At 42.7% G+C, this 21,726-nt stretch overlaps 1 protein-coding gene across 1 annotated transcript in view; it reads right to left on the reverse strand.

Moving 5' to 3' along the window:
• The window catches only part of ENTPD1 (ectonucleoside triphosphate diphosphohydrolase 1), a 114,863-nt gene that overhangs the window by 47,481 nt on the left and 45,656 nt on the right, over nt 1–21,726 (reverse strand). The window contains exon 2 of the mRNA XM_066354837.1: nt 3,361–3,488. Coding sequence (XP_066210934.1) covers nt 3,361–3,488 — 128 coding nt within the window. The remainder of the gene's footprint in view (nt 1–3,360; nt 3,489–21,726) is intronic.

Below are 21,726 nucleotides of genomic sequence, written 5' to 3' on the forward strand. Positions count from 1 at the left end.
TATTTTATCATGCACCTTCTTCATCAAACTTAGTTTTGAATGATTTCAGAGATAGGCCCTGGCCGGTTGGCTCAGGGGTAGAGCATCGGCCTGGCGTGCAGGGGACCCGGGTTCGATTCCCGGCCAGAGCACATAGGAGAAACACCCATTTGCTTCTCCACCTCCCCCTCCTTCCTCTCTGTCTCTCTCTTCCCCTCCCGCAGCCAAGGCTCCATTGGAGCAAAGATGGCCCAGGCGCTGGTGATGGCTCCTTGGCCTCTGCCCCAGGCGCTAGAGTGGCTCTGGTCGCAGCAGAGCGACGCCCCAGAGGGGCAGAGCATCGCCCCCTGGTGGGCAGAGCATCGCCCCTGGTGGGCGTGCCGGGTGGATCCCAGTCAGGCGCATGCGGGAGTCTGTCTGACTGTCTCTCCCCGTTTCCAGCTTCAGAAAAAAATACCAAAAAAAAAAAAACAAACAAAAAAACCCCAGAGATATTAGCAAAGAGTATGTTTGAAAGCAGCAATGTCTGACAGAACTTTCTGCAGCGATGAAATGTTCTGTGCCTGCATTGTCCAGTTCGGTAGCCACCAGCCACATGAGCCTATTGAGCAGCTGAAATGTAGCTAGTGAAAATATAGATCAAGTTTGTTTTATTTGATTTGATTTTAGTTAACGTGAATTGAAAGAACTGCATGTGGCTCATGACTATCTAATTAAGACAGCATACCTAGCTTAAAGCCATCACCAAAGACAATTCCTAAAATATTTTTGCCTTCAATATATGCCAGAGATCTTCTTTTATTTTATTTTATTTTTTTACAGGGACAGAGAGAGAGTCAGAGAGAGGGATAGACAGGGACAGACAGACAGGAACAGAGAGAGATGAGAAGCATCAATCATCAGTTTTTCGTTGTGACACCTTAGTTGTTCATTGATTGCTTTCTCATATGTGCCTTGACTGCGGGCCTTCAGCAGGGGTCTAAATTGATGATTTAGAGATAACACATTTAGATATTTGTACCTGGTATATTTGTTTTAAAATACATCATGTCTTTATGACCATACCTCATTTAGCATCTTTTTATTCACATGTTCATAAATTTATATATAAATAATTATTATTTAAGTATTTAAGTATCTAAGTCAGGCCCTGGGCTACACAACTGGGAAGCCAATAGAGCTATGACTGAGCTTACCATTTGGGGAAGGAAACACATTTAATAGATTACACAAAATATTAATTATAATTATGATGAGTGCCACCAAATGAAACCCCTAATTATGATGAGTGCCTTCGAGTAAATCCCTTGCTCGAGCCAGCAACCTTGGGTTCAAGCTGGTGAGCTTTGGTCAAACCAGATGAGCCCGCGCTCAAGCTGGTGACCTCTGGTCTCAAACCTGGGTTCTCCGCATCCCAGTCCAACGCTCTGTCCACTGCACCACTGCCTGGTCAGGCCAGAGATCTTCTTAAAATTAGTGTATAACCTCAACAAATGTCTAGTTGTACTCAAAGATCATACATAACATATAAGAAATGGCCTTTGAGTAAAATAAGCCAATGATAGTGCTATAAAGATTCACTTCAGATGCCAATGTCTGCTCTTCAAATACGCATACCTTTTATATAAAGAATGCCAAAGACCTTGCTCCATTTTGCCAGGCCAACATAACAACATGAGTCACAACAGGCTCAGATGACCACTGAGAATAAGAGAAGGTCATCTATAACAAGTAATCATTAGGAACACAGAGCTCAAGTCTGTCATGGATTTGTCTCGTAGGCAGTCCCCCTTACCATTATGTAATAATGAACATATGAAAAGGTCAAATCAAGAAGGCAATCACGCCACGTGGAAAAAAAAAAAAAAGAAGGCAATCATGTACTTTTGGAACTGGTAAACAAATAACAGAACTGAGATGTCATGAGGCTTCAACTGTGAGTGAAGTTTTGCCAAGAGAGCCGACATCACTCAACATTAAAAGGCAAGAGACCATTGCCAATGAGACAACATCAGCGTCGCGTGCTGACAAAGGCGCTGCTGTGCACAGGGCAGTTGAGTTGAATTTGTATGGCAAACAGACGCCAGTGTAACATCCAGGCCTTTGCTGTACAGCAAGTGATTTGGGTGGATGGCAAAAGTTTCAGTGGCCTGGCATATGCATCCATATTTCCAGGCTCACAGTTTAATGTCTTTAAATATAAGAAAATACACTTCTGCACATATATCCCAGGGCCTCCATGGTCAAGTTAACTTACGGATATGTCGCCACCCACATGTACATATGTGCTCATTAGTATATTGGTATATTCTTGTAGAGTTATTTACTATAATTTCAATGAAAGATTAAAATGGTGTATTTGCAACAGAAATTTAAGTTTACTACATGCTTTTTAGTTAATGGGTTAAATAAAATATTGGCCATGTTACAAGGTACTCGTGAGATATTCATGTCTTTGAAATTTTACTTTGATGAATTGGAAAGGAAGGAGAAATAAATCACAGCAGAGTTAATGAATGCCCCTAATTATTTTTAATGATATATTTTTTTAATTTTTTTTTTCATTTTAGAGAGGAGAGGGAGAGACAGAGAGAGAGAGAGAGAGAGAGAGAGAGAGAGAGAGGAGAGACAGAGAGAGAGAAGGGGAGGAGGAGCTGGAAGCATCAACTCCCATATGTGCCTTGAGCAGGCAAGCCTAGGGTTTCGAACTGGCGACCTCAGCGTTTCCAGGTCGACGCTTTATCCATTGCACCACCACAGGTCAGGCTTTAATGATATTAACTAACTCTTCAAATGTGGAAATTTCACAAGAAATCTGTCCATCCATGAATTAATTTCAAATTACTATATCTGATACTTGTTTCTCTGGGGTTTTTCTTAATTGGTTTTGCTGAGTTCTTTGATATTTTGAGAGGAGGAATAAGTCTTCCCTACAATCTTTGACTTCCAAAGTGCTTTACACAAAGCTTCCCAATTATCTCGGTGATGGTGATAATGATGGTGTAAGAAAAACAAAAAGTACAGTGTTGCGACACACCTGCAGTGAATAATGAGCAAGAAACAGAGATAACACTAGACAGTAAAGTATCAACACAGTATAACACAGATACAGATGTGGTGAATAAAGTCTTTGTTTCTGTTATTTATATAAGTAATTTGCTGAACAACCATAAAGTCTTCCCATTGTTCATTGATTCAAGGCATTCCCTCTTCCAGAATGAGCATCCATTTCCATTTTACCTCCCTAATCCAATAGATAGTGTGACTTGTTCCTGGGCTGCCAGAACCTCATCTCCTCCTGTATGCTCTGACTTACCATCCATACCCTCCCTTCTCACTCTGCCCCGCCCCCCCCCCCACACACACACACACTTGAGTTACCTTAACATTTTCTGGCAATGGTTTGTTCTGGGTCAGCCCCACAGCGACCAAAGCAATCACCGCCATGACAAAGGAGAAGCCAAGGATGATCAGTATATGTCTGGAACAAAATCCCTTCAGTCCAGAGTCTAAAACCAAAAGCAGAACAGAAACTATCAATAAGAAAGCAATAAACATTGATTTCCCTCCCTTTTCTGTATGATCTAGTGTTAGGTATCTGGAGACATCCAAGATAAAAGAATATTTATCCATGAGGTACTTGCACAGTAGTTGGGTAACAATTCAAGAACAAAAGGGTCTGTCTGTAATGTGATGACAGCCAAGACTGAGTTAGAGTCTGTCATATGGAAAATGGGCAGAATGAGGTCTATAATCAGATAGGGAATGAGGAAAGGGAAGAGAACCCCAAGTTGGCAGTTTGTCTCAAAGGTCACGTAAGTCTATTAAGGTACAAGCAACAAATAACAAAAAGTAGAATAGCTCTCCTCATTTTTAAAATCTACCACAAAATGTTTGAGTTCTAAAAAGGTATTCAGAATACATCATCAGACAACATCAAAGCCCCACAATTCAATGACGTTTCCTGGTTGGCCACATCCCTTACATTTCAACCACATTGGTCTGTTAATTGGTAATTGTGCAGAGGCTGTGGAGTTTTGACTGTTTCATCATTCACATTATCTTGTCGATTCTATTCTTAGTCTCACCTTATTGTGAACATAAAAAAGCTCCAGGAGAATTACATAAAAGGCAAAACTTAACTTGGGTCAGAAAAAAACAGCATATGATGCAGGCAAACGGGAAATGGAATGGTTGCCCTATTTCCTCCACTCTGACAATTCACTCTCATCCTCTCTCAAATTCCCAAGCTATCCCCAAAGCTTTTTCTTTGGCTTTGGGCAAGAAGGTTAGAATAAAGTAAAAAAGACACATGTGGAAATGAGACGGGTTCTCCAGGATACACTGCACTTGGCACGGGATTAAAACAGTTGAAAAGGGAGCCTGTACACTGAAACGGGCACTTCTCAAGCTCTGGAGCAGAAGCTTGGTCTTATCTGGACTTAACTGTATGGGTCTTCAGTCTGTATCAGCCTCTAGACTCATTTTTTTTTCAATTGCAGTTGACATTCAATATTATATTCATATTAGTTTCAGGTATACGGCATAGCGGTCAGATATCTATATAATTTAAAAGTGATCCCCCCAATATTTCAAGTATCCACCTGGCCCTATACATAATCATTACAATATTACTGACTATACTATGCTGTACTTTACATGCCTGTGACTATTTTTGTACTACCAATTTGTACTTCTTTTTTTTTTTTAATGTTTTCATTGATTTGAGGGAGAGAGATAAAGAGAGAGAGTGGATGGGAGAGTGAAAGACAGAGAAGTATCAACTCATCATTTTAGTTAGTTGTTCCACTTAGTTGTGTACTCACTGATTGATTCTCGTATGTGCCCTGATGGAGGAGGGATGGGCATTGAACCCGCTACCTCTGGCAGGTTGGGTCAATGCTTTCTTTAGCCACTAAGCCACCCAGCCAGGACCCAATTCGTACTTCTTAATACCTTCACCTTTTTCATCCAATCCCTCAACCTTCCTCCCATCTGGCAACCATCAGTTTGTTCTTTGTATCCATGAGTATTTGTTTGTTCATTTATTTTGTTCTTTAGATTTCACATATGCGTAAGTGAAATCATATGGTTTTTGTCTGTGTTTGACTTATTTCACTTAGCATAACACCCTCTACATATATCCAGGTCGTTACAAATGGTAAAATTTCATTTTTTTTATTGCCAAATAATATTCTATTGTATGTATGTACCACCTCTTCTTTATCCAATCATCTATTGACAGGCACTTAGGTTGGTTCCATAGCTTGGCTATTGTAACTAATGCTGCAATGAACATATGGGTACACATATCTTTTCACATTAATGTTTTGGATTTCTTCAGATAACTACCCAGAAGCAGAATTGCTGGGTAATAAGATAGTTCTATTTTTAAGTTTTTGAAGAACCTCCATACTGTTTTCCATGGTGGCTATACCAATATGTAATCCCATCAACAATGCACAAGGTCAACTTCTAGAATCTCGAACCAGTCCTTGCCCATAAGATAAAACAGTATAAAACAAGGGGGAAAGTTTTAGCAACACCATTATCTACTGCTTCCAAACAAAGAACAACAGATGAACTATACAGCACTTCCCATCTTCTCCACTCCCAAAAGAACCTCAAGTTTGTTCAGATGCCTGCTATTCCTCCAAGTAACCCACACACCTCACGGTTAAGGAATACAACCCTCAGCTCAGGGACAAGCCCTGACCAGTGGTTGGTTCAGCAAATGCTATATACCCCAAGATGGCCCATGAGGCCCTGGCAGAAGTCTGCTGGGCAAGTCTAGGCAAAGAAAGGAAGCATTCTCTCTTCTTCCTCACACACTGTCCTACCTGGATAGAATGACATCAAATGATGGCTGAGTAAAGATGGAGAGAATGAGCCCTTGATGGCACTTTGAGCTGCTAAAACAGCCAACCCTGATCCAATCCTTTCATTAAAGTTATGCTTACACCCAATTACAGTCAGGATATCAGTACCTTGAAGCCAAAATGTCCTGATACAACTGGTGTGGCAGAAATGTCCTGTTTGATGTCAGAGCTCTGGAATCTGGAAGAGGGTCTCCTAAGTACCACTTACCTGAAGATTCCAAAAGTTGTGATACTGACAAACACAGTTTATAACAACCACATGCTTTGGATGAACAATTCCAAATCTAATACCCAATGGTAACACACTGCAGCAGTGTTTCTGCTATCGTGGAATTCTGAATGCTTTACTCAAGCTGTTCATAAAGGTCCACCTATTTAGTTCATTTGTTTTTATAAGTATAACAATTTTTCTATCTTATTTTCCTTCCACATCTATCCAGGCACTAATCTTAGCATCCAATGAAAAAGACCAACCAGGTCCCTACTCTTTGGAGTTCACACCCTAGTTGGGGAGATAGATAAAGCAGAAGAAATTAAAACCAAGGAATGTTATATAGTGACCTGCATTAGAGTTGAGGTGGGGGGATTCCATTTAGGGTCAGGAACACCTCTCTGAGAAGGTGACATTTGAGCTGAGACCTGGGTGATGACCAAACACCAGCTATGAGGAGTAAGAACATTCAGGAAGAGGGAACAGCAACTGCAAATGTCCTGAGGTAGGAAATATCTCGGTGTGACTCTAATTGTTTCTTCCTTTTACTTTACTAAGGAGAATATTTACTAATTCATTGTTATCCCGGAAGAGTTGACAGTATAGTTTCCCACATTTTCCCAGCTTTTGCAATGATATCCAAATTATTAGAATATAATTCAACCCTTTCATCCTATTCTTATTAAAGAAATGATAAGAAAAAAACCTTAGAAAGTTTAGGATTTTTCATACACAATTTTCAAAAGTTTTATTAAGAAAAAAGAATGACTGTTTATTTTTCTTGTAACTAACTTGATTACCCAGAGATGAATCATTTAAATATTATGTTTTTTAAGCCTATGAGAGATTGTCTTCAAAAGCCCCTATCACATGCAGGAAGCCAGATTTTTCTTAGGAAGTAGTACTAGACATGGGGCCCAGGTGGACTTATCTGGGATGTGATCATGAAAAGGGAATCACTTATACCTGACCAGGCGGTGGCACACTGGATAGAGTGTCGGACTGGGATGTGGAAGACCCAGGTTCGAGACCCCGAGGTCTCCAGCTTGAGCGCGGGCTCATCTGGTTTGAGCAAAGCTCACCAGCTTGGACCCAAGGTCACTGGCTCGAGCAAGGGGTTACTCGGTCTGCTGAAGGCCCCCGGTCAAGGCACATATGAGAAAGCAATCAATGAACAACTAAGATGTTGCAACAAGAAACTAATGATTGATGCTTCTCATCTCTCTCCGTTCCTATCTGTCCCTATCTATCTCTCTCTCTCTCTCTGTAAAAAAAAAAAAAAAAAAAAAAAAGGGAATCACTTAGTTGACTGCCTCCTCTTCTCGAACCCCTAGAGCTCTTTCAGGTGTCGTGACTACCACAGTCAAGTTCTGTCATGGAAAATTCACAATGACCGTCTTCCCCTGCAAAGCCTTTCATTTGCCTTGTGGATCAGAGAAATGTGGTTTCTATTGTACAATGGGAAACAGTTTCAGGAAATATTTTTACCAAAAATATCTAATGGCAAAGTGTTGTGTTTTCCTAAGAATTGTCTCATTGTATTGGAGAATTCAAGACTACCACTTCCCTCTCATTTTTTTCTTTTCATGAGACAAGTGAGAAGGCTTTCTGTTTAAGGTGAGAGAGCAGGTAGAAACTTCAACTCTTCACTTAATAGAAACACAAAACTGAAGGAAACCCAAACTTTGAATTGACACAGACTGACTTCAAGCCAATTTGCTGTCAGAGGGCAAAAAAAAAATAAGTGTTTGATTCTTACAGAAAGTCATCATGACATCCTATTAAAGTGAAGCTAGCATCCTATTAAAGTGAAGATCAGAATTATTTAATTTTGTCCTTAGTCAAAATTCTGCTGTACAGAGAAATCTCAGTATCTCAAACTTCATGATACCAAAGATATACAAAGATATAATATCTTAACATTTTATTTCATTAATAAAAAGATCTGGGGTGTTGGCAGATGTGGTGGGTTTCAGGCAAAAACATAAGTTTGCTCTGCAACTCCAGTATGACTCATGAGATTCAAATCATTGCCAGTTTCTGACGGGCCACATCCGGACCAAGCTTGGCTTGTCCTATGGAGAACAAAGCAGCAGACGTGGGCAAGCATGGGCGAAGAAAGAGTGCCGTGCTACGGTCCTTCCTGTGTTTACACAGCCCCGTGATGGAACAATCACTGAGCTCAGGGAACTGGCCCTGATCTGGCCTGGCCATTTTTCCAGTTCCCAGAATCAAAGTTGCCACACCATCTCCGCCATCTCTTCCTTCCTCTCCATCAGAGAGTTCTTCTTGGTGACATATTTAAATCGTTCTCACATTCAGGCTTTAAGGTCCTTTCTGAGTTGCTTCATTCCAGCTGCCTTAGACCCACCCTCTTCTATGGTGCTATCCACCGCCACCCCCCACCCCCATTCCAACCACCCCACCTCTTCTGTAACAGCCCTTTCTGGTATCTCTCGCCCTTTCTAACGCCCTTCCTTATCAGAATCCATCCTTCGTGTGGCTGCAGAAAGCTTCCATAACTGACATTTCCAGAGCTTTTCCTTACCAAGAATCTAAGGTAGCTTCCTCCTGGCGGATGAAAGCCACACCGGTCTACCTGGACTTCACAGCCCTTTAGAAATCTGAGCCCTTCCCATCTCACCATTCCAATAAACAAACGTTTGTGCTCAGGATTATAGTGCTTAATGATATGACCACTAGAATCTAAGTTGTCTGAGTGCAGGTGCTTTTATTTATTTATTTATAATAAGTAAATAAATGGGCGGTAGCGGAGCAACCAAACGGTGCCGCAATTGGCCCACCGTGAAAGCTGGAACGCCCACTAGTGGGCAGGAGGGACCAGGTTGACCATTACTGCAAAAGTGGGCGGTTTTTATAAAAAGGTTCGCCATCACGGCTCTAGATATTCAATGGGTTGACCCATTTCCATTTGAGAGTAACATCTTTATTCTTGAGGAGAGGGTGTACTTCATGCATTCTTGACATTAGTTAGCCATCAATATTTATTGAATGTGTTATACTAACTATGCGCTAGACTTGCCCTAGTTTCTGAGCTATGGCAGTGAATACAACAGATAAATGACACTGTCCTGCTGGTGCTATATTCTAGTTTGGAGGAAAAGACAATGAACAAGAGAAATAAGTAATACAGTTTGTTACATAATCATAACTGCTAACGGAGGAAAAATGAAGAGGAAGAATAGGGCAACTAGGAAAGGCCTCTCTGAGATGGTGATATTGAGTATAAGGAGAATGCATGCATACCCTACAGCAAGAGCATTTAAGGCAACCAGAACTACACGTAAAAAGGCCCTGAGATGGGGAATTGCCTGACCAGGAGGCCAGTGTGGCTGGAAGAGTGATGGGGGAAGAATACCCCATAACCATTGCTTTGTTTGTATGGCCTTACAAGTTCTGATGAGAGCTTTCCCTTACCTAAAGTGATCTGACTTATTTCTAATTATTTGTATAATCTATACTCAGCACTACCACTGGCGCCTTTGAAGTCCTTGGAGAGGGAGGGTGTAGCTTTTTGGCAGCACACCCCTGCCTCCTGTGAGGAGGTACTGAGGCTACCCCAGTGAGGTCAGGTCATGGGACAACCACACACCAAGTCTGAAGAGGGCCTGGCTCTGTTGGAGTGGAGCTTGTCCCAAGACCAGGGCTGGGAAGACACATCATGGAGGAGTAAACACCATCTCATGGGAGGTCTTCTCTATATCTTCTGGTCTTGATAGGTCAGGACTAAAGAGCATCGTGAGGGGTTGCCAAACCGACAGTCACCAGTATCCATCAGCAGAAAGCCGACTCCACAGACTTTTGAGGAGTGGCTCAAGTGAAAGCAGAGTCCAGACAAGCTCACCTTTGCTCAGTCTCTCTCAGCTTCCATATCCTCATGTGCAAATGGGAATCTTAATAGCCTACTTCATTGAGTTGCTAATAGTATATAGCAGACTACACTTTGAGCCTTCGCTGTATTCCAGATTTTGCTTTTAGCTCTTTAAATATAGCACTAATATAAGCCTCACTATAATCCTATGAGCTAAATTGTACTATTGATATTATCATTTTATCAGTTTCCTAGGACTGCCACAAAAAATTGTCACAAACTCGGTGACTTAAAACAATAGAAATTTATTCTCTCACAATTTGGATGTCAGAAGTCCAGAATCAAGGTGTCAACAGAGCCAAAGGCCCTGGAGAAGATTCCTCTCGCCTATTCCAGGTTCTGCTGGCTCCTGGAGACCCTTGGCTTGTGGCTCCATCACTTCAATGTCCGCCTCTGTTTGCACATGGACTTTTTCTCTCCTTGGACTTAACCGGACATCAGTCATTGGATTTAGAGCCCACCTTAAATCCAGAATGTTCTCATCTTTTTTTCTTTTTTTAAAGCTTAGTGTTTTGTCGGGTTTATTTATTTATTTATTTATTTATTCATTCATTTTAGAGAGGAGAGAGAGTTAGAGAGAGAGAGAGAGAGAGTTAGAGAGAGAGAGAGAGAGAGAGAAAGGGGGGAGGAGCAGGAAGCATCAACTCCCATATGTGCCTTGACCAGGCAAGCCCAGGGTTTTGAACCGGTAACCTCAGCATTCCAGGTCAACACTTTATCCACTGCACCACCACAGGTCGGTTGTCTGTTCTCATCTTAAGATCCTTAATTACATTTGCAAAGGCACGACTTCTAAATAAAGTCATAATTACAGGTACTGTTATTATCATCATTATTGTCACTTTACTAGATGAGGACACTGAGTCACAGAGAGGTTAAGTAAGTTGCCCAAAGTTGCACTAATGTAAATGTTGGTATCAAGAACTAAACATAGGCATCCTGGGTCCAGAGGCTAGGCTTCCCACTACCGCCCTCCCCTAGACCACATGACTGAGGCTTAGTACAGTGCCTGGTACATGGTACTAGTGCTGTATGTGGGCGCCAGTCTCATCATCCAGAAATGAAAAGTGACTAACTTCAGTGATTTGGCTGGAAACGTTGTCCAGACTGTTGTCATTAATGATACCAGGCAATGTTGTATCTTTTAAAATAAAGAGTCTTTGGTCCCTGATAGAAGCTTACAGCTAAGTGGCAGAGGCTGAGATTGTGATTCTCAGGGAGGTTAAGGGACTTGCTCAAAGTTTTGACTCTTGCAAACACTGTGCAAGGATTTGATCCAAGTATCTCTACTCTGCTCCTCTGCTTCAACCATGGTCCTGCATTAGAAATGTGTAGAAATTACTCAGGTTCATTCCTTCTCAGCTGACCCAATGCAAAACAACTCACCCAATGGAAATGGAAAGTTCTTAGTCTATTTCACACACACTCCCCCCACACCCATATTTTCCCAATTAATAAATTCAGAGTTAAGTTTGAAGTAGAGCAGTGTATTTGGCTGTGTTTTTTCCTGCTTGTTTTTAAATCAAGAAAGTTAGTACAATGTCAATAAATACACAGATGCTAAAAATGAACTTCAAGGCCTCAGTGAGGTCAGGTTAGTTAAAGGCAAAGGAGACAGAGGGAAAACAAGAGGGACACAGGGAAGGCAGAGAGTAAGAGCAGAAGAAAGATGTGTGTTGAGGAGAATGAAAGGAGAGGTAGAGAGAGAGGTAATTGGGTAAATAACCTGTGTCCTATTCCACTGATTTTTTTGAACCATGGACTTCAGAGTAAGTTATTTGCTTTATTTATAATATTTCATTTCTACTCTCTGAAATGTTAATTAGCTGATTATTTTCAGTTCACAGCTCTTTTTTTTTTTTTTTTTTTTTTTTTTAGGACTTTATTCGTTTTAGAGAAAGAGGGAGAGAGAACAGGGGAGGAGCGGGAAGCATCAATTCCCATATGTGCCTTGACCAGGCAAGCCCAGGGTTTCGAACCAGTGACCTCAGTGTTTCCAGGTGGACACTTTATCAACTGTGCCACCACAGGTCAGGCAGTTCACAGCTCTTAGTAAGAAAAAGAATGCATTTATCTTGAACTAGCCTGGCTGATCCTGCATGGATTCCTCAGAGGCTCAGCTTTGGGTGGGAAGAGCCCATCTAGTGACACACAGGCAGTGGAAACGGGGGTTGGAAGGTGGGGAGGGCAAGCTCCTCCTGCCGATCAGATTTTGTCCACCCTACGCTCCCCACCCCACAGTTCTTCTTGCTGTGGGCTGTGCTTTTCTCAGATTAGCAGCAAGCAACTGACTTTGCAGTTGGTGTGCCTAATTCTAAAAATGTTAATGACACCTGACCAGGCGGTGGCGCAGTGGATAGAGCGTCGGACTGGGATGCAGAGGACCCAGGTTCGAGACCCTGAGGTCGTCAGCTTGAGCGCGGGCTCATCTGGTTGGAGCAAAAAGCCCACCAGCTTGAACCCAAGGTCGCTGGCTCCAGCAAGGGGTAACTCGGTCTGCTGAAGGCCCGCGGTCAAGGCACATATGAGAAAGCAATCAATGAACAACTAAGGTGTCGCAATGTGCAACGAAAAACTAATGATTGATGCTTCTCATCTCTCTCCGTTCCTGTCTGTCTGTCCCTGTCTATCCCTCTGACTCACTCTCTGTCTCTGTAAAAAAATAAACAAATAAAAATGTTAATGACTACAAAAATCCAATGCCACCATGGGCCTTGTATGTGCTCTCCTCTTCACTTCCTCACACCATACCATCTACCTCCTTACCCACGCCCCGCTGGCCTCTCCTAAATTTTTTTTACCCATAGATTACATGGAGCACAATAGGTCTTTGTGGACATTGTGGAACCCCCACATTCAAATATAGGGTTGGCAAGGAGAAGGGTTGTTTCCGTCAAAGTGATATCACTGAGACTGCAGACAGGAATTCCCTGTGTCCCAGCCAACGAGCATAACAATCTTGGGTATTGATGGTCTCTGCAATAAGCACATTGCTTCCACTAAATGAATCCTCTACCACATCTGAAATTGAAGAATTATGCCCTGGGGACTCTACACTTTCTGAAAGCAGCTGCATTTCTCAACAAGCCTTGGTTATTTGTAGCCAGTGAGAAAATCTGTACTGACCGTATATTATTAGTGTGGGGATCATGGGGGTGTGGTGAACTAACCCACCCAGGTCAGCTTTACTGTCCCCTGTGTTCTATACCTAATAAGTTCTCTCATTTTTACTTGCTCATTTTTGTACCCATGAAGTACAAAAGTCAAAAGCAACAGGAAAATATCTCTGCAGCAAAATATGCCATAGACAAAGTAAAAATTGACATACTGGGGAAAATGTTTATAACAAACATGATTTGGTTGGTTTCCTTAATATATATAGTCATTAAAAATCATTAAGAAAATGATCAATCCACCTAATAGAAAAATAGGCAAAGCATGAATAGATAATTCAAAAAAAGAAATATATATTCTCAATATTAAATTTATTCAAATTATCCTTAGTTAAAAAAATGTAAATGAAAATATAATGAGATACTTTATCATTTATCAGGATAGCAAATTTTAAAAGTATGATAAATATATAATATATTCCATACTTATTGGAATGACTAAAATAAAAATACTGACACTACCAAATGTTAACAAGTATGCAGAGCAATTGGAACTCATTTTTTCTTTTTTCTTTTTTTTTTTATAGAGAGAGAAAGAGGGAGGGACAGACAGGAACGGAGAGAGATGAGAAGCATCAACTCATAGTTGTGGCACTCTAGTTGTTCATTGGTTGCTTTCTCATATGTGCCTTGACCAGGGGGCTCCAGGTGGGTCAGTGACCCCTTACTCAAGCCAGCAACCTTGGGCTCAAGCCAGTGACCATGGGGTCATGTCTATGATTTCACGCTGAAGCCAACGACCTCGCACTCAAGCTGGTGAGCCTGCGCTGAAGCCAGATGAGGCCACACTCAAACCAGTAACCTCAGGGTTTTGAACCTAGATCATCAGTGTCCTAGGTCGATGTTTTATTGACTGCACCACAACCTAATAGGTTGGAACTCTTGTAGATTGCTGCTAAGAATATAAAACGGCACAGACACTTTTAAAAGAATTTGGCAGTTTCTTATGAAGTTAAACATATATTTACCCTATGACCAGACAATCCCACTCCTGGGCATTTACCAAAGAAGACTGAAGACATATGTCTACATAAAAAACCTGTTCCTAAACATTTCTAATGACTTTTTTCATCAAAAACTCAAAACAGCCCAAATGCCTATCAACTAGTGAATATACCAAAATTGTAATACAACCATATAATGGAATTCTACTCAGCAACAAAAAGGGCATAAACTACTGATAAATGCAACAACACAGATGAATCTCAAAAGCATTATGCTAAGTGAAAGAAGTCAGACTCAAAAGGCCATGTACTGTATAACTTCATTTATATGACATTCTGGAAAAGACAAAACTAAGGACAAAAAGTTAAAGTAGTGGGCGAAGTTGCAGAGACTGGGACTCAATTACAAAAGGCCACAAGGGAACTTTTTGTACTGATAGAATACTCTTGATTGGAGTGGTGATTAGATGACTATCTATATTTGTAACTGCTAATTCATAGAACTGTACACCCGAAAGGGTAAATTTTACTGAAAATTCAATAAAGAAATGGTATATATAAACCAGGATGTGGAGAAACAGGCACATCTTACATGTTGGTAGGAGTAAAAATTCATATTATCTCTTTGGTGGGGGGCATTTTTGCAATATCCATCAAAGAGTCAAGTACATATATCCTTTGACCCAAGAATCATACTTCTAGGCATTAAACCTGCTGATAATATTTATGAATGTATGAAAATATTTATGTATATGGAAGTTCAGTGCAGCATTATTGTTTTGTTTTTGTTTGTTTTTTTTGTTTTTTTACAGGGACAGAGAGTCAGAGAGAGGGACAGACAGACAGGAATGGAGGGAGAGATGAGAAGCATCAATCATCAGTTTTTCGTTGTGACACCTTAGTTGTTCATCGGCTGCTCTCTCATACATGCCTTGACCGTGGGTCTTCAACAGACCGAGTAACCCCCTGCTTGAGCCAGCGACCCTGGACTCAAACAGGTGAGCTTTTTTTTTTGCTCAAGCCAGATGAGCCCACCCTCAAGCTGGCGACCTCGGGGTCTCAAACCTGGGCCCTCCGCATCCCAGTCTGACGCTCTATCCACTGCGCCACCGCCCGGTCAGGCAGCATTATTTGTAATAGCAGGACTGAAAGCGACTAAGAGTCCATTAATTGCAGTCTGGCTATGTAAATTCTAGTACAGCTACACATAATACTATGGAGGCATGGGGAAGATTGAGATCCATGAATGTTGATGCAAACTGTATTCATACATTTTATATGTTAAAAGCAAGATATGGAATAATATGTGCAGTATGTTCTCATTGGGTAAAGGCATAGATATCTCTTGAAAGTTATAGATTAAGTAGGAGGACTCACAGGTCTAAGCATATAGGCATATTTGCAGCTAAGATTCATTATAGTGAACGGATATGAAGCAAAATCAACAAAAAGAAAAAAAGATGAGACAAAGTCTGGGGGAAATCAGATGCAAGTTTCCAAGGGTCTTCCCCCAATAGAGTTCCCTAGATTTTTTTAAAGCATATTTTCTGTACTCCTTTAGTAAGGCAGAAAGCAGGAGGGTTTTTAGAGAAAGGTGCCTGGACCTTGAAGAAAGGAGTGTCCTCCTCAAACAAAACTAGTGAGACCAACACACAACAGAGGAAAGCAGCTCCTACCAAAATTGCCCACACTTTAAAAAGTATGCTCAGGCTTTTGATCTGAATATTTCCTGAAATCCAGAATACAACAAAAGCAGTGGCATCCTTCTCAATTTTGTACCCTGGCTGAAGAAAGAATGTGTGAATATGGTGATCTGGGGTCATCTGTGTGGAGTGAAAAGGCAACTAAAAGAACTGACCAGCCTGACCAGGCGGTGGCGCAGTGGATAGAGCGTCGGACTGGGATGCGGAGGGCTCAGGTTCGAGACCCTGAGGTCGCCAGCTTGAGCGCGGGCTCATCTGGTTTGAGCAAAAAGCTCACCAGCTTGAACCCAAGGTCACTGGCTCGAGCAAGGGGTTACTCGGTCTGCTGAAGGCCCACGGTCAAGGCACATATGAGAAAGCAATCAATGAACAACTAAGGTGTCAGAATGAAAAACTGATGATTGATGTTTCTCATCTCTCTCCGTTCCTGCCTTTCTGTCCCTGTCTATCCCTCTCTCTGACTCTCTCTCTGTCTCTGTAAAACAAACAAACAAACAGAAAAAAAAACTGGTCAGCGTGCTGTGTCTGCAGCAAGGCCTGGGGGAAGAAGGTACCTTGGCCCAGGATACAAGTATGCCATTTCCCTGAAAGTTCTTTCTCCATAATGATGAAAGATGACCCCCCCCTAAAATAATTAAACTAACTGTCCCCAGTGTTACTTGATGTTCACCAAACTATCTTGCCATAATTTCTCTACAGAGTAAAAAAGTGAGCTGATCATTGTTAAACAATAAGTGGGTACTGTGCCTTCTATACTCATCTTATGCATCTTTGGTTTCACAGGATTCTTATTATTTTCATTCCACAAGCGGAAACAGATTGTCTTTCCCTGTAAGACACAGGCTGCCTGTAGAATACAGATGCAATGCAGAGACCTCAGGAAGCACGTGTACAGCACAATCTGTGCACTTCTTGTTCATAGCCAGGAGGTCTGCTTTCCTATTTGCTCAGGCTCACCAAGGTAGGAGGGGTGCCGGGGGACAAGGAAGCAGACTTGGGGGCCAAAGCAGATCAGAGTGATTCCATATGCTTTTTCCTTTTTGGAATTACAATAATGTTCTGAATGGAAGAAAAAGTATATTCAGCTCAGCAAAAGCTCAAGATACCCAACAAAAGGAAACATACATTACGGTACTTGGAAATGATGGCTAAAATATTTTAGGTTCTGCCTGGCCTATGGTGACACGGTGGATAGAGCGTTGACCTGGAACGCTGAGGTCACTGGTTGAAAACACGGGGCTTGCCTGGTCAAGGCACATACAACAAGCAAGCAATAAACAACTAAAGTGATGCAACAACTATGTGTTGATACTTCTCACTCCTCCCACTCCTCTCTATGTAAAATCAGTAAATAGAATCTTTTAAAAATATTTTAAATTCTTTCTAGAAATTACTGCAAAATCAAAGACTCTGGGAAGCACGTGATTTGAAAAGCAAAATTTTAGTCCATCTTCTGGGAAAGTCTCTGTTAACAACCAACTCTGGGAATGATGCATTGGCAGACCCATCTTTAGGGACAAGATAGTTATCTTGAATTACAGACACTACTAGGCCCACCCTCTACCTATGCTCCCAGGACTGGGTGGGCAACGGCTACTTTCTATCTTCTTAGAACTTTATATGGGCCCTGGCCGGTTGGCTCAGCGGTAGAGCGTCGGCCTGGCATGCGGGGGACCCGGGTTCGATTCCCGGCCAGGGCACATAGGAGAAGCGCCCATTTGCTTCTCCACCCACCCCCCTCCTTCCTCTCTGTCTCTCTCTTCCCCTCCCGCAGCCAAGGCTCCATTGGAGCAAAGATGGCCCGGGCGCTGGGGATGGCTCCTTGGCCTCTGCCCCAGGCGCTAGAGTGGCTCTGGTCGTGGCAGAGCGACGCCCCAGAGGGGCAGAGCATCGCCCCCTGGTGGGCAGAGCGTCGCCCCTGGTGGGCGTGCCGGGTGGATCCCGGTCGGGCGCATGTGGGAGTCTGTCTGACTGTCTCTCCCCGTTTCCAGCTTCAGAAAAATACAAAAAAAAAAAAAAAAAAGAACTTTATATGGTGCCGGTATATTCATTATACCGTTCTTACTTTCAGCTCTCTCCCTCAGCATCCCCAGTGAGCTGATTTATGCCACACCTGTTCTTTTATTTAACTTCCTTTAACTTGATTTTTTTTTTCTCTCCTTGTATTCTGTGCATTCCTAAACTCCACTTTCCACAACCCACTCACTCTTTGATCCACCACGCCTGGCTTCTGCCCCACCATAAAGCCATTTACATAAATATGCAATGGACGCTTTACGGTATTTACACTTCCTGTAGAATTTGGCACTGTTAATTTCTTACTACAAAGGGTCCTTTCTTGGCTCTTATGACACTGGGCTCTTCTAGTAGTCCTCCAACTTCTCTGACCTCTACTTTGCTGGCTTCTCTTTCTCCTCATACCCTGTAAATAGGGATGAGCCACAGAGCTCCATGTTGGTACCTTGGCTCATTTCACTTCATATACATGAACCCAAATGAATGGTGATGACTCCCTAATCTTTATGGGGATGACTCCCTAATTTCTGCAGCAATGGTTCCCTGATGTGTACCTCCAGTCCAGGACTTTCTCTTGACTCCCAGTCTATAATTCTAGTCACCCACTGGACATCTCTGTTTTGAAGTTCCCATTCAAACTAAACACATTATGTCTAAATCTCAATGTTCTTTCTCACATTTTTCTGCGTAGTCTCAGTGAAGGTCACTACCATGCCCCCACTTACCTTAGACTCCTCCTCCTTCTAATCAAACTCCCAGTTTTGTTGATTCTGCCCACTAAGTATTTCTCAAATTCATTTGTCCATTCTTGATTTCTTGGCTGGACTCCTAAAACTTCTGTAGACCTTGGCCGGTTTGCTCAGTGGTAGAGCGTCGGCCTGGCGTGCAGAAGTCCCGGGTTCGATTCCCGGCCAGGGCACATAGGAGAAGCACCCATTTGCTTCTCCACCCCTCCCCCTCTCCTTCCTCTCTGTCTCTCTCTTCCCCTCCCGCAGCCGAGGCTCCATTGGAGCAAAGATGGCCTGGGCGCTGGGGATGGCTCCTTGGCCTCTGCCCCAGGCGCTAGAGTGGCTCTGGTCGCAACAGAGCGACACCCCAGAGGGACAGAGCATCGCCCCCTGGTGAGCAGAGGGTCGCCCCTGGTGGGCGTGCCGGGTGGATCCCGGTGGGGCGCATGTGGGAGTCTGTCTGACTGTCTCTCCCCGTTTCCAGCTTCAGAAAAATACAAAAGAAAAAAAAAACTTCTGTAGAGGCCTCCCCACATCTAGGCTCTTCCTTTTCCGGTCCATCCTCCACTTTGAAGCTGACATGATCAATATTACAATGCAAACCTGATCATGCAATCCACTAGTGTCAACTTCTTCAGTGTTCCCATGTGTCCAACTCTAAAAATAATTTTAAGGCTATGTCCCTATCTTGTTGTTCAAGGTATTAGTCTCTAAATTGGCCCTTTTTCCTCATATCCTCATGCCTTGTACAATATTGCTGTTTCTTCTGCTTAAAACACTCTTCTCTCTTCTTCATTTAGCTAACTCCAACTTATGAGGAAATTGAGGCTGACAATCATCAGTTTATGTGTCACCACTTCCAGGAAGTCTTCCTGAAAGTCTCTTGACACTCTTCTAATGATTAATTAAATACCCTCCTTTGCATCTCTCTCAGCACCCCTCCCACAATACTCTAATGGCCTTTCACCATGTTGGTCTCATAGAGGAGAACACCTTAAGAATAGAGTGTACCTTTTAGATCTCCAGAAACCATCAAAGGGTCTGGCCTATGTCAGTATTACTTACGTTAGTTGAATAAATGAATGGCTAAGATTGATTTGAACTTTTAGTCCACAGTGGTTTCCATCAAGAGGGGGGGGAGGATATTTGATTATTACAAATGTGTTTTAACTTCTCAACGCCATGGTTCTATTTTTAGTGAGCTGCCAGGCAACCTCAGCTTCAGTTTGCATGTATTGTTAAGAAGCAAGAGGACAGATGTTTGGTCAGTAAATCCCAAACCTGGATCCCAGAGCTTAGTCATAAACTCCATGGAATAGTTTCTCACTCAATCACCAAAAATGATAGACTCAAATGATATGTTTGTAATAGAAGGAACTATACATTTAGTCCTTTCTAAGCAAACATGGTTAACTCTGCATTGTTTCAGAGAAGAAGTCACTCTGATTAAAGACAGATAGTATACTTAGGTAATAATGCATCTCCTTATTTATGACTATGTAATGATCCAGTAGGATGGATTCTCAACCCTGACTTTTACAAGCTGTGTGACTTGGGTAAGTTACTTAACCTTTCTAAATCTTCATTTTCTTGACTAAAATTCCATCACTTACTTTGGGAAACTGATGCGGGGATCTAGTGAGCTCTATATGAAAAGAGTGATTAGAGTGATCTCAACCAGCCCCAATGGCCTCAGTTACTACTGTTCATATGTGGGAAATACTCTAACATATATTTAGCACAGACTTATGTATTCTTGACCTTTCAGCAGCCTCCTCGACCTTTTAGTTTGGATGACTCATAGACACCTCAAGCCCATTCTGCCCAAACAGAATTCATGCTTTCCCCTCTCCCCCAACCTGTTCCTCCTATAGCTTTCCATATTTCAATATCCATTGTTCAGTGAACATCTCTGCTAATCATCCAGTAGTGAGACCAAGAACAATGAGATCACCCTCCATTCCTTCCTCACCCTGCCACTTCACATCCAGGCAACCCACTCATTCATCAAATGTTACTGGGACCTTGTATCAAGTCCTGAGAGTCTACCTCCCAAAGATTCTGATGCCCACCCAACCCCTCCATCTCACTTTCCCCTTCCTAGTCCACCACCAGCTCCCACAGCACGCCCCTAATGGGTCTCCCTACATCCACTCTTGCCTCTTGACAACTTGCTTTCCGCAATGCAGCCACAGCGATCTTTTCAAAATGTCTATGTGATCACCCACTAGTTACGTAAAATACTTCATAACACACACACACACACACACACACACACACACCCGTTACTTTAGAATAAAGACCAAAATCCTCCATGTAAACGACAGGCCCTCCAGGTTCCGCCCCTCCCAGGTTTCTAGCCTCTTAATCACCATTCCTCACTCTGTTCACATTTTACAACTTCTTTCCACATTTTTGGTATCTGTGATTCTTTACCATTAACTCCAGGATAATAGAATTGTAGCAACCAAATCATCTCTTTAAAGGAAGGCCTCCTTTCAGCCCTCACTTCAACAACCCTCCGCTGCCAGAGCCCTAGGGCATTGTTGTGCTCCGCCTGAAGCCTCTTCTCCTCCCTTCGCTTAGCTACTTTCTACGCAGCTTTCAGATTTCAGCTAAAAAGTCACTTCCTCATGGATGCCACAGAGACCACTCCCATGAACCCCACACTAGTTGGTGCTCCTCATATCACTCTAAACTCATCAGTCATATCATTTAAAGTTATTATAATTAATCATCTAAATGCTTAAGTGTTCCCCCACATCATTCATTCTCAATTTTGGCTTCACATTCGATTCACTGGAGAACTTTGTGAAAAGACTAACTCCAGAGTCCCACCCCAGACTAATGAAATCAGAATCATGCCCTAGCCGGTTGGCTCAGCAGTAGAGCGTCGGCCTGGCGTGCGGAGAACCCGGGTTCGATTCCCGGCCAGGGCACATAGGAGAAGCACCCATTTGCTTCTCCACCCCCCCCTCCTTCCTCTCTGTCTCTCTCTTACCCTTCCGCAGCCAAGGCTCCATTGGAGCAAAGATGGCCTGGGCGCTGGGGATGGCTCTGTGGCCTCTGCCTCAGGCGCTAGAGTGGCTCTGGTCACAATATGGCGACGCCCAGGATGGGCAGAGCATCGCCCCCTGGTGGGCAGAGCGTCGCCCCTGGTGGGTGTGCCGGGTGGATCCCGGTCGGGCGCATGCGGGAGTC

This window comes from Saccopteryx leptura, chromosome 13 (genome assembly GCF_036850995.1).
Source record: "Saccopteryx leptura isolate mSacLep1 chromosome 13, mSacLep1_pri_phased_curated, whole genome shotgun sequence".
NCBI lineage: Eukaryota > Metazoa > Chordata > Mammalia > Chiroptera > Emballonuridae > Saccopteryx > Saccopteryx leptura.